This window comes from Populus euphratica, unplaced genomic scaffold, assembly GCF_000495115.2.
Source record: "Populus euphratica unplaced genomic scaffold, PopEup_1.0 scaffold242.1, whole genome shotgun sequence".
Classification (NCBI taxonomy): domain Eukaryota; kingdom Viridiplantae; phylum Streptophyta; class Magnoliopsida; order Malpighiales; family Salicaceae; genus Populus; species Populus euphratica.
The window spans coordinates 373,907-390,599 of NW_011500033.1; the positions used below are offsets into that span (position 1 = coordinate 373,907).

Genomic DNA, 16,693 nt, shown 5'->3' on the forward strand with positions numbered 1-16,693 from the left:
AGTGATGTTCATGGTGGAGTGGCGGTGAATTTTCAATGATATCTTTTTTTTTCTTCTTATAGGTATGATATCATTGACTCATTTTTTAGTTAATTATTTCCAGTAGTTTTTTTATGGTTTGTTTTCTATTATTATTTTTGATCTAAATCAAATTATTAAATGAACCGATCTGATCTTATTAGATATAGTTAAGTTAATGACATGGTGTTGAGTTTTTCTTGTTTAAAAATAGTAATGTCATCTAACCATCCATTTTTTATGTTAAAAAATTAAATAAGCTCATGATGTAGTATAGATTCCTAGTCCAGTTTACAAAAAAATAAAGGATCGTACCCCTCCTTATATTATACTATTAATTGGAATAATGTCTTTTTTTTTCTTCCTATAATCTATTTTTTTTGTTTTAACTTCAATTATATTCTTTGACATTATATTTTTTTTTGAATTGTGCCTTATAATATTTTTCAATTTATTTTTTATGAGATTATCTTATATTCATGATCCTGATCGCAAGTTTGATAAGTTAATTCGATTGACTTGATATTTTTTCTTATTTTTTCTAATTGACTATTTTTCCATTAATTTTATTATTTAACATTATGTTGATTGATAATTAAGTTTTCTAATATGTTTTGGTTTACTTTTTTATGTGGTTATTCTCATTTCATGACTTGGGTCATAAATTTGATAAATTAATATTGGTTGACTCGGGTTGTTTTTTGTATTTTTTTTAATCAATATTTTTTTTAAAAAATTCATCTTTTAACACCAGATCAATTGGAAAAATTTTACTTTTAATGGGTCATCCCAGTCTCATAACTCGGGTTGCGAGATTAACAGGTTAACTTGGGTGGACTCCGGTCAGTTTTTTATGTTTTTTAATTAATTTTTTTTGTTTCATCCTTCAACATTGAATTTATTAGAAATTGAGTTTCGTAATTTGTTTTGATTCATTTTCTATGATATTATCATGATTTCATAATATGGTATGTAGATTAACGGGTTAACCCAAATCGATCTAATAAGTTGTTATCTCAATATTTATTAAAAAAAATTTCATCTTAAATATTTATTTTGATTTAAATTATGTTTTTACTTGTCATCTAAGTTATTTTTTGACCCGTCAAAATGACTAAATTATGTTGAATCAATTCTTATATAATTTTAATTTTTTTATAGCAAAAACAGTAATAATACCAATATATTTTTCTATATTAAAAATAATCTTAATTTAACCTGCAACTTAGCTTAAGCCAAATAATATAGTAGATTCTATATTTTGATATTTCGTTTTTTCCACCAAAAATTAATATTTTTTTAACAAAGTTTTGCGCTAATCCTAAACAAAATATTCCCAATAAGTTAAATACTCAATGAATTACCGGAAAACATTTATGCTATTGTCTTACTAAAAAAATCGGAAACGTTTGGTTCATGATTTCATTCCTCTAATCAAAATGGCATGGCTATACCAAATTATTAAGATATAATTAATTATATACTCTCTACACCTTACCAGCCAACATACATTCCCTGGCATATGCATCCTGAAATTATAGTTATTATTTTATATGGGGTTGACTTGATAAGAAATTGATTTTTTTATTACATGAATTAATTTGAATTAATATTTAAAATTTTAATATTTCATATAAAAAATTAAAAAACAATACATGTGAATATAAATTATATATATAATAAATAATAAAATTGAAAAAATTATTCAAATTTTTTTATTATACAGTGAAAAAATATTATTTTATTATTTTAAATTGACATATTTAAATAAATAAATTTATATCCCACATTAAAATAATATTTTTTTATGAATATAAAATATATATATTAAATAACTTTGAATTTTATATTAAAAAAATAAAATATTTTTTTAATATAATAAATTTTGAAATGAGGTAATAACTAACTAATATATATATTCAGTATAATCTACTAGAGATCATTTTTCATTAAATATGTTTTTTTCTATATATATATATATATGTAGAGAGAGAGAGAGAGAGAGAGAGAGAGAGAGAGAGAGAGTTAATGAAAAATGATCTCTAGTAGATTATACTGAATCATCCGTTGACTCTGCAGGTTAACTAATTTTCTACAAGCCACTTATATGCCTAGATTTTTAATAAAATAAACCCAATCATGATTCCAAATCATCCAAGTTTTGGATTGACGCAAAAGACCAGTCTGACTTTGAAACAATAGCTCACAAAAAAATAAAAAATAAAAAATAAAATAGAATTACTTAAATAAAGAAAACCCAAGAAAAGAAAGCAAAAGCCAGTTTCTGAGGTGATACCACTTGCGCACCAGTAATGCTGTTTTCCCCCCCCTTAACTTTCCCTCTCTCTGGTTTCTTGACAGCTTCTGTCGTTCTATCAACAAGTCAGCTCTTGCAAGTGTTTTGCAATAGTTGATGATCACTATACATTAAAGAAGACTCGGCCTTTGCAAATTCTGTGGTTTTTTTCAAGAATTCATTGCGTCAACTCAATTTCATGGGAAATGAAGAAGTCTCACCCACCAAAGAAGGAGAAAATTTCAGTAACCCAGACGATCCTTCAATTCCAAAGGCACTACTTTTGTTCCTCTCTTTGCCTTTTGTCTATTTGTCCATGCTATGCTCTTGTTCTTTATGTGTTCCTCCAAAAAACTTCTTAGCTTTTTTTTTCCCCTTAGTTTTCTTTACTTGTTTTATTAATGGCAACCTTTTCTTTTGGTGGGTTATTAGTAAAATCATGAATCATGCAGCATCCTCCCTCTCTCCTTGTGGGTTTTAAATTTCTTGGCTTCCTATATATATTTTGGGTGTCTTTTTTAATGCAAGGGCTGCACCTTATATGCCTTATTCACCCGTGCTTTTGTTTTGATGATCCTGGCATCATTAAAGACCTATGCTGAAAACTGAAAATCCATACTTATGATGCTTCCAAATTTTCTTATGCTGTGTTTGACCCCTTAGAGGGGCAAGGATCGCCAGACTGTAAGACATTAGGAAGGTCAAACAAGTTTTTATTTTTTACCCACTTAAGCCTTTCATTGCAAAGCTCATTTGCGGCAATGACAGTAGCGTTTTTCTCAGTATCTTGAAATGGGTCTCAACATAATTATTTTAATTGGATAGACATGTTTTGTGTTACTTTTATGTTGTAATTTGGGACATGATTAACGATCATATTGAATTTCAACCTGCTCTTAAAGCTTATCTCAACCCTCTTAATATCTGGGGTTTCTTAGTCACTGATAGCACGTTAATACTGAATTATCTTTGCAGTATATCCTGCCTTTTCTTTTCTTTTCAATTCCATGTTCTGGATCAGGAATATTTCAAGTTTGTCATTAATTTGTGATCTTTGAATAGGGATATTTTGTGTTGGTGTATTGATGTCGCTGGCTACCTATTTGACTTAAGTGTTGCTTTTGCAAAGAACTATCTATCTGTTATAGAGTGATGCTCCAACTTTCCTTGCCGATCCTTCTTAGGCTGGGAGTTCCACAGAAATAACTGAGGATAATCCAGAGGGACAGCACCAGAGGCACCGAGAGCTCAGCTTAGAGATACAATCAAACAGTCTAGAGGATGCAAGATTTGATTTTGTGACAATTCAAACGCCCCCAATACCAAGTTCCACCCCCAAAAGAGTAAATTTTTCACCAATGCCGAGCCCTAGTTTTGCCCAAATGAATGAGCCCCCTGATCCCTCGTCATCAAAAATCAAATCAAACATAAGAAGTTTACTTCCAAAGTTAAGTTTTAAATATCGGAATGGTACTTTGGATATTGAGAAGGCTGCCACCATGCTTGCACTGGGAGGTTCATCAGAAACAACAAGGCAGAAGCCATTCATTTCCAGGACATTGTCCCTCACAAAGCTTTTTACGCTCCGAACAACGCGAACATCATCCTTACCCGTTACCCCTATTGCTCACTCAAATCCGGAGTCTATGCATGGAGGAAGTATGAGTAATCCACCTAGTTCTGTTGTAAGTATTAACTTCTTCTGAACTTGTAATATCATATTTTGTTCAGGATTTAAGTTAATCATTTTTACTTCTGGTAGCGCTTTATGAGCAACATGTATGGAAATCTTGAAGGAATCGCTTCATCTATTGTTTTTATATCATGATCAATCTATGGATAGTTGCAAAAATCACAACATCGCAACCAGCCACATACCATCAGAATGCATGCAGCATGCATTATCCTTCTGCCGATGAAAATATTTTATTTATATTTATTAAGTGGTCATTACTTATCCCTACTTGTTGGTACAAGGTTGCCAATTCAATCGCTGACTTTAATGGCCTCAAATCTTCTTGTAAGCTGAAAATTTTTATTCATTCAAAATTGTCGCATGGGAATAGGGATGTGTGTGTATATTGAAGGGTTATTTGCCTTCTTCTCTGAGTATTTTGAGCTGAACATCTCTGCTTTTATAGCCATCCTGAATAGTTAGAAAGGTGTTATCACAATACAACCATTCAAATTTCTGCTGGAGTGTTACATGTGGCCAATTCCACTTAGCTCTTTATAGTTTGTTTATGCACTGAATGCATTTTACTGGCAGATAGATAAATTCCTGGATACCTACTTTCATCAATCAAATGTAGTTTGGTGGTGATTCATATTGTTTTTTGTAAGTAAATTAGTCTGTTGAATGATATTGCAATGGTTAACTGGTTTGTTAAGCATCTTTCCCACTTGGTGCATCTCCTAAATCTTTCAGTTAGCCATTTTCCTTTATCCCACACAATTTGGTGCAAGGCAATTTTACTTCCTGACTCTTGGAGATTTCCTCACTTTACAGAAAAGGCCCATTCATCGGTCACACTCTGTCTCTGATTTTAGAAAAGATGGAAGCACAAGGCAGTTGGATCCTTTAGGTGGCCTGTTTCGTGTGGTTCCAAGTACTCCAAGAGTGGCTGAGGAGGCTGTCTCAATAATGACAACATCTACTGCATCACCCAGGAATGATACTGGTATGGCCATTCTTTTAATTGCTCTAAATTGTTCCCTCTCGCCTCAAAATCAGAAGGCAGTAAAAAGAAAAAGGAAGGGGGGGGGGGGGGGGGGGGGGGGGGGGGGGGGGGGGGGGGGGGGGGGGGGGGGGGGGGGGGGGGGGGGGGGGGGGGGGGGGGGGGGGGGGGGGGGGGGGGGGGGGGGGGGGGTTTCATGGGCACAAAGAGCCCATACAATTTGTGGATTTTGTGGCTGAAAAAAGGCATGACTGGTTTTAATATTTTGATTGGGATATCATTGATTGTTTGGGTATTTGAGCTTTCAACTACAATGCTTTCTCTTGTCATGTAACTTGTGATGACCAACCTTTGCCTTATCTTTAGCCTTGTGGTTCAGATGGAAATGATGATGGCGGAGAAGATATTCCCGAAGAAGAAGCTGTTTGCAGAATCTGCTTGATTGTACTGGGGGAAGGTTCTGACACCCTAAAGATGGAATGCAGCTGTAAAGGTGAGCTTGCATTGGCGCACCAAGACTGTGCTGTAAAATGGTTTAGTGTTAAAGGTAATAGAACATGTGAGGTGTGCAAGCAGGAGGTTTTGAATCTACCAGTTACCCTTTTCCGAGTTCAAAATTTTCAGGCCCTTGGTTCTCAAGGTCAAACTCAGCATTCGGAGGTTCCTCAACACAGGCATCTAAAGCTATTCCCTTTCTGTATTTCATTGGAACTAGATGTTCTTGGTTTTCTCATTTTCGTTATGTAAAGTCATCTCTGCCTATCTGTATAAATAACATATATTAACCATAGCTATGCAATCAAATGCCAGATATAACAAAGCCTCTCCGTAAATCAGAGCGAGGGCTGAAAGCATTCTGTTTATTATCCTGTTTAAGCAAATAAACTTGAAATGCACACTTGAACGAGATTCTATTTTAGGGCCAACATACATGTTGAATTTTGAGACGGCCACTTGATGCAAAAATGGCACAAGTGTAGGACTGTCTAATTTCTTGGACCAGAATTAGGCAATGCTAGGTTATCAAGAATAAATTTAAAAACTTGATTGTGTCCTTGTTGTTCATATGTATCTTTTTGCTGATTGGTGGTGTAACAATTCGTTCTTGATTGATTTGAAATATTATTCTAGCTTTCAGCTGATGTTTGAATTCCACTGTCTCATTTAGAAGATGGTTGCAAATTTTCTCAGGGTTTGGCAGGATGTTCCTGTTCTTGTCATTGTCAGCATGCTTGCCTACTTTTGTTTTCTTGAGCAGCTGCTGGTAAGTATAGCAACTCGTTATCCCTGCCCTTCAAGCCTATCACCACCTAATTTTGTCATTTTACAGGTTGGGAAAATGGGGTCTGGTGCAATTGCCGTTTCTCTTCCCTTTTCCTGCATATTGGGCCTTCTTGCTTCCATGACTTCAACAACAATGGGTAGGCTGACCTTGTATCTGTAGTCTGACAAACCTTTTCTTCTAGCAAATTTTGTGATCTCATTGTCTCATTATTTGGAATTTGGGTTTAGTGAGGAGAAGGTATGTCTGGGTCTATGCAACTATTCAGTTTGGATTAGTGGTCCTTCCTGCTCACCTCCTCTATTCATTGGTGAGTGTTTCTTTCACTCATTGTTTTGTTATTTCTGTTTTCAGTTCAACTTCAAAGTCAAACTCTTTTACTGGGGAAATGGATTTGGTCTTAAGTTTCTAAATAAGCTCTAGTAAGGGACTTGCTGAAGGATCATAGTACTTGCTTGTGGTTAAACAATGATGAGTCAGGCTTCTGAATTGTTCAATCCCTCGTTCTTAAAGATATAAATATGACTTGTATTGATGGTTTGTTTGTTGCTTCCTCAGCTTCATTTGCAGGCTGTTCTATGTGTTCTCCTTGCCACATTTACTGGTTTTGGAGCTACGATGTTCGGAAATTATGTTATAGTTGAGATCATGAGATGGAGGAGAAGATGGATTACTCAGCCAAATGAACAGCGTGGTTCTCAGGATGTGGCACAACCACATCAACAGCCTACAGTGTTTGATGAAACTGTGACAAATCCGAATCATCTACCCAGCTGAAAATGGAGGTCCAGAAATAATGCATATCATCCGATCTGTTGTACATTCACCAGTTACACAGTCTATGGCACAAAAACGGAGGGTTCCGGCAATATTTTAGTATATACAAGTCTGTCAGTTTTTTATTTTATTTTATTTGTGGGTATAAGAAATGGTTGTACAAGGAGGCTTGCAACACGCCTGGCATGGAACACTGCGTCTTTCATATCCACACAACCTGGAGCGATCCCCACTGGCCTATGTCAGGGCCAGACGATAGGAATAGGATTCGTCTCGTAGTTGTTACGATGTTGTAAAGTGTGAAATAGTTCTTGTAAGTCACACAATTCTTTCTTGGCTCTAGTGCAGCTATTTTCTGGCGTCTTTCATTTTGTAGGCTCTGGTTCTCTCTATTTTTACTTGTGTAAATGCTTGAATTCATTGGTTTAGACTTTGTGGCGCCAAAGTAGGAACTCCATGGTAAATGAACGAAGGCAAGATAAAAAGGAACAGATCAAATTGCACCTTAATTTAAGAAAACTTCTGTCATTCTCTTACATCAAGCATTAAAATCATCCAAATGTCCTGGGCGAAGAAATTGTGTAACGCAGCAAGTTCTGAAAACAATCAGCTGTAGCAAAACAGTATTCTGTTACTTTTTTTTTATATTTCTTGGAACAAGTGAAACTTTGGCGAAGAGTAAGCACTGCTATAAAATTTTTTTTTTTTTTTTTAAAATTTAATTTTAATATCAACATTTTAAAAAACTATCTTTCCATCCCAGGTTCCCCATAACAAAATTCGATTTGAGAGTCCACCAGATGGATTGGTAACAAAACAGACAAGGGAAAAATGAGAAAAACAATCACAACAAAAAATCTCTAACAATCTCTAACATGGTATGGCTCTGGTTCAGCTTGTTAGACTGAATAAACCATATCGATATAAATACAGCACTTGTCTCCCATAATTCCACGTTCCTCAACATAACTTTTGTGTCAAAACTCAGAGGTAATAGGAACCAAAAGAATAATTTTTCTTCCAAATCAAAGGTACATCCAAGAGAAATAAATATCATCTAGCCATAAAATGAAGCTTATGACATGTTACAGTGAGAGAGCTTCAGGATACCCGACAAAAATTTCAAGGCAATTGTGAAATTTCATTTGCAGCAGAATCAAAGAAACTTCTATCACCTCAGAAATACAAATCTCGAAGGAGTAACTTCCAATTATTTCTGTCAGCAATTAAACATTATATAAGTTATATCCTAGCAACAGCCGTTTTGTACTTACAAAGGGGGTTTTCTCCCTCCCGAGCTCTTAGAGCCATAAATGGCATTTCATCTCTCCATATACAAAAGGACCCAGTTGACGGACTCCCCTGCAATCAGATCTGAGAAAATCAACCCTAGAACAGGGATCAACAGCCACACCAGCAAATTCAAATCAAATTCACGAACATGAGATCCATTTTGCCTAGGAAACTGATGACAATTTGGTCATTGCTTATGTGCAGAACTGCCAGTCTTGCTTGACAATAATGGCTTCTCCTTCAAACTGGTACTTAAGATGGTTTCCGAGTTGCCTGACTGGCTTTCTGAGGTTCCAGGTCTCATCCAGATTTTTATATGGCCCTCCCTACATACAGTAAGAACAGATTCCTGTCTAAATACTAAACCAGAAAGAGGTTCAGTGTGAACACGGTGAGCTAATACAGGTGAAAGCTTTGGAACATCACGCATGCTTGGAGCAGGTTGCAGGGTACCAACTGGAATAACACTGTCCCAGTGTGAAGACTGACTTCCAGTACTGAAAGTAGGAGATCCACCAGGAGGGCACCTGCGTAATGGCACTACAATCTCATCCATTTCCAGGTCCCATAGAAGCAACTGCGTGTCCTGTTGACAAAACAAACAAATTGCAACATGGTTAGTTATGAAGCCTTTTTTTAAAGCACACAAGTACTACAAGGATCAAGGGGAAAACTGGGAAGATAATGTTATAAGAGACCATATAGACACCTCAATCCCATCACATCACTCAGTTTTAACTCATACAACATGTTGTTTGCTGCTGCAGGCATTGGTTCACTGTGTTCAAATTACTTCAGCCAACTTTTATTACTATGTGTTTGGAAAATAAACATACAGACAGGTCCAATTCATTGCATATATAAAAAAAACCAAAACTCTTACTGCTGATCAATCTTATCAGTTTTAAGCTGAGCTAGCAACTAATATTACACTTAAATTATTCTACGATGATCACAATAACTCAACTTTTTAATCTGACCAGTGTTCAAAATTATTCTTTTGACATATAAAAAGATGATCACAATAACTCAACTCTTTAATCTGACCAGTCTTCAAACAACTCCCCACATTAACTAGTTTCTATGCACATGCCTTGCACATGCAACACAAAAATAATACAATTAAATTCATGCATGTTAATATGTATTTGCAAACTACTAAAAATAACCGTATAAAAGTCATCAAAAATTAAAATACATAGCTCTGTTTATTTTTCATCTTCTTTTTAGAGAAAGGTAAAGAACAGGTCAACCATGAATTGCAATAAAAATGGTTAGCATACCTGACCAACAGAACCAAACCGGTACACAACATTCTCCCCTGTGCCATCTGGAATATCTAGTTAAATATTTAAGCCTCCGGTGGTTTCATGAAAATTAACTTCTGCGGGAAGTATTTTCCTCAGAAAAAATAGTTGTTAAGGAAAAGGTAAGAATTAATTAGTGGGAGCCTGGGATTTAATGAAATGTAGTCTAGTAAAATATTTTCATCTTGAGAACTGTAAGTTGTTTTCCCATGTTTTATTGTTTTTTTTAAACCATAAAATATTTTTCATTGACCCAGTCTTCCTAACTTGCTAGTTAAAGTATCTCTTTCTGTAGAATAAAAAACTGAAAAAACCCTTCAACCATTATTTTGAATATCCAAAATCTTGCAGGAAAAAGAAAAGGCCACATAGTACTTACATTGAATAAAAGGATATTGAAAGGATATCCTCTTCAAGATAGTTTTCTTTCTTAAACCCTATAAAAAATTTACATCACATTTGAAACCACCAGACTTGGCATCCCCCTTGTTGTTTTCGCAACTATGTGTACCACCACCCAAAATCACCACTACCAAATATTAGCCTCTCGTGCATAAAAAAGGGGAAAAAAAAATGGAGCTTCTTCTGAGACTCAACACCAATTCGATTGCTGTCTCCACTATGAGTAAAATGTCATATTGAGATGAGATTAACATGCATGATGGCACAAAGTTTACATAGGACTTACTAGAATTTGTGATGAGGTAGAATACCTAAAGGTGGTGAATAAAAAACAATAAAGGCCACATTAGTTATAATAATAAAATAAGGTATGTCCATCGAATTAAATGCTTTAACATAGCTTGTGCTTTTATTTATAGCAAATCAATATGTTTTTTCCATAAAAATGAATACTCTCCTAGTTCTGCAGTTATGCTAGAGCTCAAACACTAAATATTAAGTATATTGCTTATTTAGAAGGATTGCTTTTCAAAAGCACCCTCCCAGGGTTCTAAAAACTCAGGCACCTTTGCTTCACTATTAACTTCAACCAAAGTGAAAAATCAAGCGCAGACCCAAATTTTCATTTTTTTGGATATCACATCCAAGTCATATGTCCTTTATCTGCCCTGGAACTTAAAATTGCTTTCAGCTAGCTGTAGAGCAGGTCAACCATGAATTGCAATAAAAATGGTTAGCATACCTGACCAACAGAACCAAACCGGTACACAACATTCTCCCCTGTGCCATCTGGATTTGGCGATGACCAATATGAATCAAAAGCCACTCCACTCACCTGTCAGCTCCATCAGATAAGAACTGTATAAGATGACCAGAATCATGTAATAGACTATGAACTATCATTATTTGAGAATATTACCCATGAACTGTGTCCTTCACCCCAAGCAACAACTTTCCGATCTTCCATGCTCCAGACTTGAACTAAATCATCTTCTCCTCCAGTCAAAATATACTTCACATCCATGCTGAGAGGGTGACACTCTTCATATCAGTTTTCTTGTAAAGCAATATCAATAATTGATATGCAAAAGACCAACAGAAAAGAAAGACTTAAAGTTTAAATACAAAAGGTCTTAGTTTCAAAAAATAGCAATGAGTTATGACTTGAAAACTGGTAAAGCTAGTCACCTCCAAGCACAACAAAGAAGAGCACCATAATAACTTTTCCCACCACATATAAGTTGTTCTTTTAAATAGTCAAAAACCCGCAAGTAACCTGCATCAGCAAAAGACTAAGATCAATTACATTAACCACCCAACACAGAATAAAACAACAAGAAAACATTAGATGCAACAATAAGTACAGTGTTATACCATCTCTTCCAACAGTTGCTAAATAGGTCCCGTCAGTTGAGAAAGCAATGCCATTGATTGAACCTTGGCAAATATGCCATCTGGCAATTGGGTTACTCTGCATGCAGTTTGTAGGAGTCAAGGAAAAAACTGCAGATTTTGTTGCATAAGTATAGAAATCAACAGATAATGAGTCAAGGAAAGAACTGCATATTTTGTGGAATAAGGAGGAGAAAAATAATCTACCACTCAAGATACACACGCTTCTAGTGAAAGATGTTCTTATAATGCCAAAGGGAAATGAGCTAATGACATGCAAATCTAACAGAAGCATCTAAACACATATGTATAACCTCCCAGTAAAATCACCAAGATAACAAAAGTAGGCATGGGAATTGGAAAACTACAGATGAGATTGAGCTACAGAGCATGCTTCACTGGCTTCTCCACTGGCACAATTTGAGGAGAAGTTTTATGATGCTGAGAGAGTAACTAGTGGCATCCTATTAGTTACTCCACTGGACCCACTTTGAAAAAAAGAGACAGACACATGTAGGAGAGAGAATCAAATATAGGACCCCCACCAAGATATCACAAGTAGGCATGGGGAATCGGAAAAACTACAAATGAGGTTGAGCAATAGACCCTGCTTCACTAGTCTCTCCACTAGCACAATTTAATGGAAAATTTTATGGTGCTCAAGAGTCACTAGTGACATCCTATTAGTTACTCCTGACCCACTTTGAAAAAAGAGAGACACGTGTAGGAGAGAAAATCAAATCCAACACTCACAAAGATAACACAAGTAGGCATGGGGAATTGGAAAACTACAAATGAGGTTGAGTGACAGAGCCTACTTCACTACTCTCTCTACTAGCACAATTCAACGGAAAATGTTATTGTATTCAGAGTGTAAATAGCGATATCCTATTAGTTCTCCACTAAGAACGCTTTGGAAAAAGAGACAAACACATGTAGGAGAGAAAATCGAATCATTGACCCACAAAAAATGATAAGCATATCTCTACCTAAACTTTCTCTCTCTTCTTTGTATCTATTTCCACCAAGTTACCTAATAAATTCTCAAAAAAACATGAAAGCAAATAATTATTGACTAAAAGAATGATCCTAAACAAACAAAACATACTATTTCAGAAAGATTTAAAATCACAATCACAGTGTCATTTGCAACACCATGACTAATTGTTGCTCTGAAAATGTGCACATCTCTAAACTTCTATGTATATACATCGAACTTAACTTGGCAACAAAAACAAAATGGTTTCATATATCATGGACATTTGAACAATACTTTTCCATGATAAATATTGAAGAGCAAGACCTACCAGATGAAGGGTGAAGTAACAGATTTATGGTGTCAATTACCAAACATGTAAATAACAAAAAAGGATAATTGCTTCTGGATTTTAAAAATAATTCCCAAGTAGAGATTGCTTGAACCATTAGAAACCAAGATTATGAAGCAATGATCAAAGTAAGACTACAACATGGTAATTCAGGAGCAACAAGACAAACTCTTCTACCTTACTGTACCGGGCATGCGAAACAGAGAATTGAGTTTGATCTTTGATAACAGGGAATGAAGAATCACCAGCACCATCCTTGCTCTAGAGGAAAAGAAGAGTAATTAAATAGATAAGATCTCTTGATACAACTTGACCTCTGAAATTTTATGGAAGATGATAAAATGTAATTTTTTTCAAGTTAGAGGCTTACCTTTTCATAGACGTACAAATTACCATCAGCATGAGCAACAACAAAAGCACCATCTCCTCCAGGAACCCATGCAATACTCATACAACGGCTGTTGAAAATGAGCAGCAATAATTAAATTGGTTTTGCACATAACACTCAATGGTCATAAGGGTAATATATATACTTGATGAATATGATTTGCTAACAAAATGGTCCTTTTGTTTAACACCTCTTCCCAGGGGATTTTTTTTCTCCTAAAAACAAAAAGGAAAGCCAAGATTTCAGAGTTTCTAGAAAATATCAAGCTAGGCAAGTAAAACATTTTGAGTATATATTCTTTGGATTGCTTGAAAGCTTTTCATTTGTAGCCTATAGAAAGTTCAGGACTGCTGGGAAAAAAGTTGCATTACCCACACAATATGAGCAATTGGACATTTTAAGGTCTGTTCTGTAATTGATTCCACAGGGTATAGCATTGGCAGCACCCAGTGACACAGACAACAAATAGATCACTTTTTTATGTTCTTTAATTTGATTCTATGATGCAAATTTTTTTTTTCTTGATAATTTTTAGATTTGTTGGGAATTTACAACTTGAGGTTCTACTTTAGGTTACAATATTTAATGATGAAAATTAAAAAACTGTCTCTTAAGCTCAAACTTGCAACAACTAACATCACCGAGAATTCCCACATTTCTCAGCAACCTTCTCTGTGACTTGCATCATGACCAAGCCACGCTAATTTTCACAACTTAGTGAAGTTATGTATGCATACGTGCTGTTTTGACAACAAAATCATCAGTTAAATAAGATAAAGATTGGAAGTATAAGCATGCATGATAAAGAAATATAGTCAAAATATGAAGGTCAGGAGCACTATAGTTATTTTGCCTGTTATTAACTGAACCATCTTTGTTATAATGCTGGGCCCCAACTAGCTTCTTTCCAACATCCTGTAATTGCTGTCTCAGTGACACAGAGTAGACTACAATAGCACAAATATTGCCAATAATATCAGAAAGTTTTAAGTTTTCAATAAAGAAAAAAATGCAATCCAAACTCAAGTTGAGATTTTACCATCACCAGAACTCAAGCCAACAAGAAAATCATGTCCATCCTTAGCATCTTGGTCAAAGGCATGGCACACAGGGTTTGAATTACTAAAATGGATGGATTTTATTGGGTCCTATATTCAAACCAAGAAACTCTTAAATACCCACCTCATGTTTCCACTATGAAAAATATCAACAAAAGATATTGAGTTACCTTATCTGGAGAATTCAAATCACTTATAAAGATGGCATCCCCTACATTGAAGATCAAGTAAGTCCCTTTTCCATCAAAATTTGTATTAATCATTGAATTACTTGAGCTCGAAGCCCCCAATGATCCAATCCTACTACTACTACTACTAATACTTTTACTCCCACCATTCCCTCCAACAAAGCTAAGTGCACGGCTTCCATTGCTACCACCCAACAACCTAGCAGCAGCTGATCGTACACCACTGCTCGCACTGAAACTTGAAGGTGGGGCTGTCGGGGTTGATGGGGCAGGCTTGTCCTTGAGATTAGCTAGGGTTACCTGATAATCAAATTTAACCAAATTTCTAATCAAAAACTGAAATTGAGACATTGATAAATATACAGTTATGCATTATCACATTAACTAAATGCCAATATCAAAATTTAGCAGATAACCAAGTAAATGTTGATTCTAATAAATGGGCATTGACCAAGTACATGATAACTGACCAAACCCAATCTGATGCTGCTTTCAAAAATAGGGTGTTGCTAAAAAACCCGTAGAAAATTAATGAATTGCAATGCTAAAACAAAATAGCAAAAACCACAACAAATATAAGTGCAATGAGAAAAAATTTCTAAAAGTAAAGAGTCACCAACCAAAACTAACACGAAAAGTTATAAAAAATATAAAGCTTTTACAGGCTGTTTGGAAACTTAAGATTTGAGTAGGAATGCAATCATTTCTACACCATTTACCCAATTCTAGAGTTTGGTGAGCTTTAAGTAGTATAAATGAGTTCTACAACGAATTAAATTAGAGATATTTATAGATTTGCAAATCACAAGGAGTGTGATTTGCTTCAAAATTGACCCATTAAAATTTAATCCCATTCACACCCTTCTCTCTGTCTCTCTCTCTCTCTCTCACACACACACACACGCTTGGCATAAGTACTTTTACAGATGAGGGAAAGTTGGATAAATCATGGATTTTCACTAAAGTCAAATGAATTCCACAATTTTAAAACCTATTTCAAACAAAAAAAAATCAATTAGCAAATCAAATCAATTCAATCTACTTAAATAGCTGAAATCAATTCTAGAATAAGTGTTTCCAAACAAGCAGTTAACGAAACGGGCAATCCCCAAAAGGCTCCGAAACCAAAATTAACCCCATAAAAACTCGAAAGAATCAAATTGAAAAAATGGTTATTAATAAAAAGAACAAAAAGAAAAAAAGAAGACCTGGGTAGCAGTTTTGCCATGGGCATAGTGAAGTAGACCAGAAGGATGTGTCTTTTCATAGTGAAGCTTATAACGTCCTTCTGGGGTTTTAAAATAAGTCTTTAATCCCGGTGATTGCGGGTTCGCCGATGTAGATGACGTTGAGATCATGCCGTTGCTTGTGTTGATCATGGTGTCCTTGCCTTTTATTGTTGTAGACCTTAAAGCATCTGATCATGACACTAGGGTTTGATCTCTCTTTTCTTTTTTTCGAAAAAAAAGAAACGAATTGCTGGTGGGTTTTGATTTTTAAAGAGAAAAGTTTTGTTTTTCACTTTTGATATGCTGTTTCTGGGTCTTCAGTGGAGACCAAACAGAGAGAGGGGGAGTTTTGGATCCTCTGTTTTGGGGCTTCTGAGAAACGTTGTTGTTAATGCTTGTTTTGCTTTTGTTTTTTCAATTAAAGATCCGTTGTGTTTGACTTTTGAGGTTTAAAAGTCAAGTAAATGAACGGTGGAGATGATAGAGGAGGAAGGTGTCTGGGTCTGAAAGTTTTCTGCCAATGAGAGGAGAAGATGATATTCATAATGATTGTGTAAACACTGAATTATGTCTTTATCTACATCTAATTGTTGAGATTGAGGTGTTGTATTTTTTTATTTAAAAATTATCAAAATAATATTTTTTTATTTTTTAAATTTATTTTTAATATCAATATATCAAAATAATTGAAAATAATTGAAAAACACATATAAAAACTTAATTTAATTTTTTTTTTAATTTCCCTAAAGTCCAGTCAAATTATACCGCTGCCTTAAACTTGCTCTAAATTCAGCTCCCTAAAAAAGGGAGTGAGTCTTGCTGTTTCGGTTTGTTTATTACTTTGGACTCTGTAACTGGGGAAATATATTATATTACACATCAAGGTGTGTCTCAAGCAGATCATGGTGATGTTTTTGTACGTGGACCGTGATCGGAGGATATTCTTGTGGGCCTAAATTTGCTAGCCCATATTGTGTTGGGGCTTGGCTAGATTAAGATTTTAGCCATGCCTTGGGCTAAAAAGCTATTTGTGATGAGTTGCCAGATTGTTTGGAAG

General features: G+C 35.1%; 2 protein-coding genes across 2 annotated transcripts; one reads left to right on the plus strand and one right to left on the minus strand.

Annotated features, from left to right (window-relative positions):
• The first annotated feature begins 2,276 nt into the window (after positions 1-2,276).
• Positions 2,277-7,482, plus strand: LOC105142572 (E3 ubiquitin-protein ligase MARCH7-like). Its single transcript, XM_011050262.1, has 8 exons — positions 2,277-2,588; positions 3,499-3,999; positions 4,824-4,995; positions 5,372-5,666; positions 6,184-6,256; positions 6,323-6,413; positions 6,505-6,584; positions 6,833-7,482. The coding sequence occupies exons 1-8, from the start codon at positions 2,514-2,516 to the stop codon at positions 7,049-7,051; spliced, it is 1,506 nt and encodes a 501-aa protein (XP_011048564.1). The 5' UTR covers positions 2,277-2,513; the 3' UTR covers positions 7,052-7,482.
• A 693-nt stretch (positions 7,483-8,175) lies between these two features.
• On the minus strand, positions 8,176-16,081 carry LOC105142573 (dystrophia myotonica WD repeat-containing protein-like). The gene is made up of 11 exons (XM_011050263.1): positions 15,616-16,081; positions 14,390-14,707; positions 14,201-14,309; positions 14,015-14,108; positions 13,144-13,231; positions 12,951-13,034; positions 11,428-11,524; positions 11,242-11,329; positions 10,973-11,078; positions 10,796-10,888; positions 8,176-8,930 (listed from the first exon to the last, which is right to left on the minus strand). The coding sequence occupies exons 1-11, from the start codon at positions 15,784-15,786 to the stop codon at positions 8,532-8,534; spliced, it is 1,647 nt and encodes a 548-aa protein (XP_011048565.1). The 5' UTR covers positions 15,787-16,081; the 3' UTR covers positions 8,176-8,531.
• Positions 16,082-16,693: the final 612 nt, after the last annotated feature.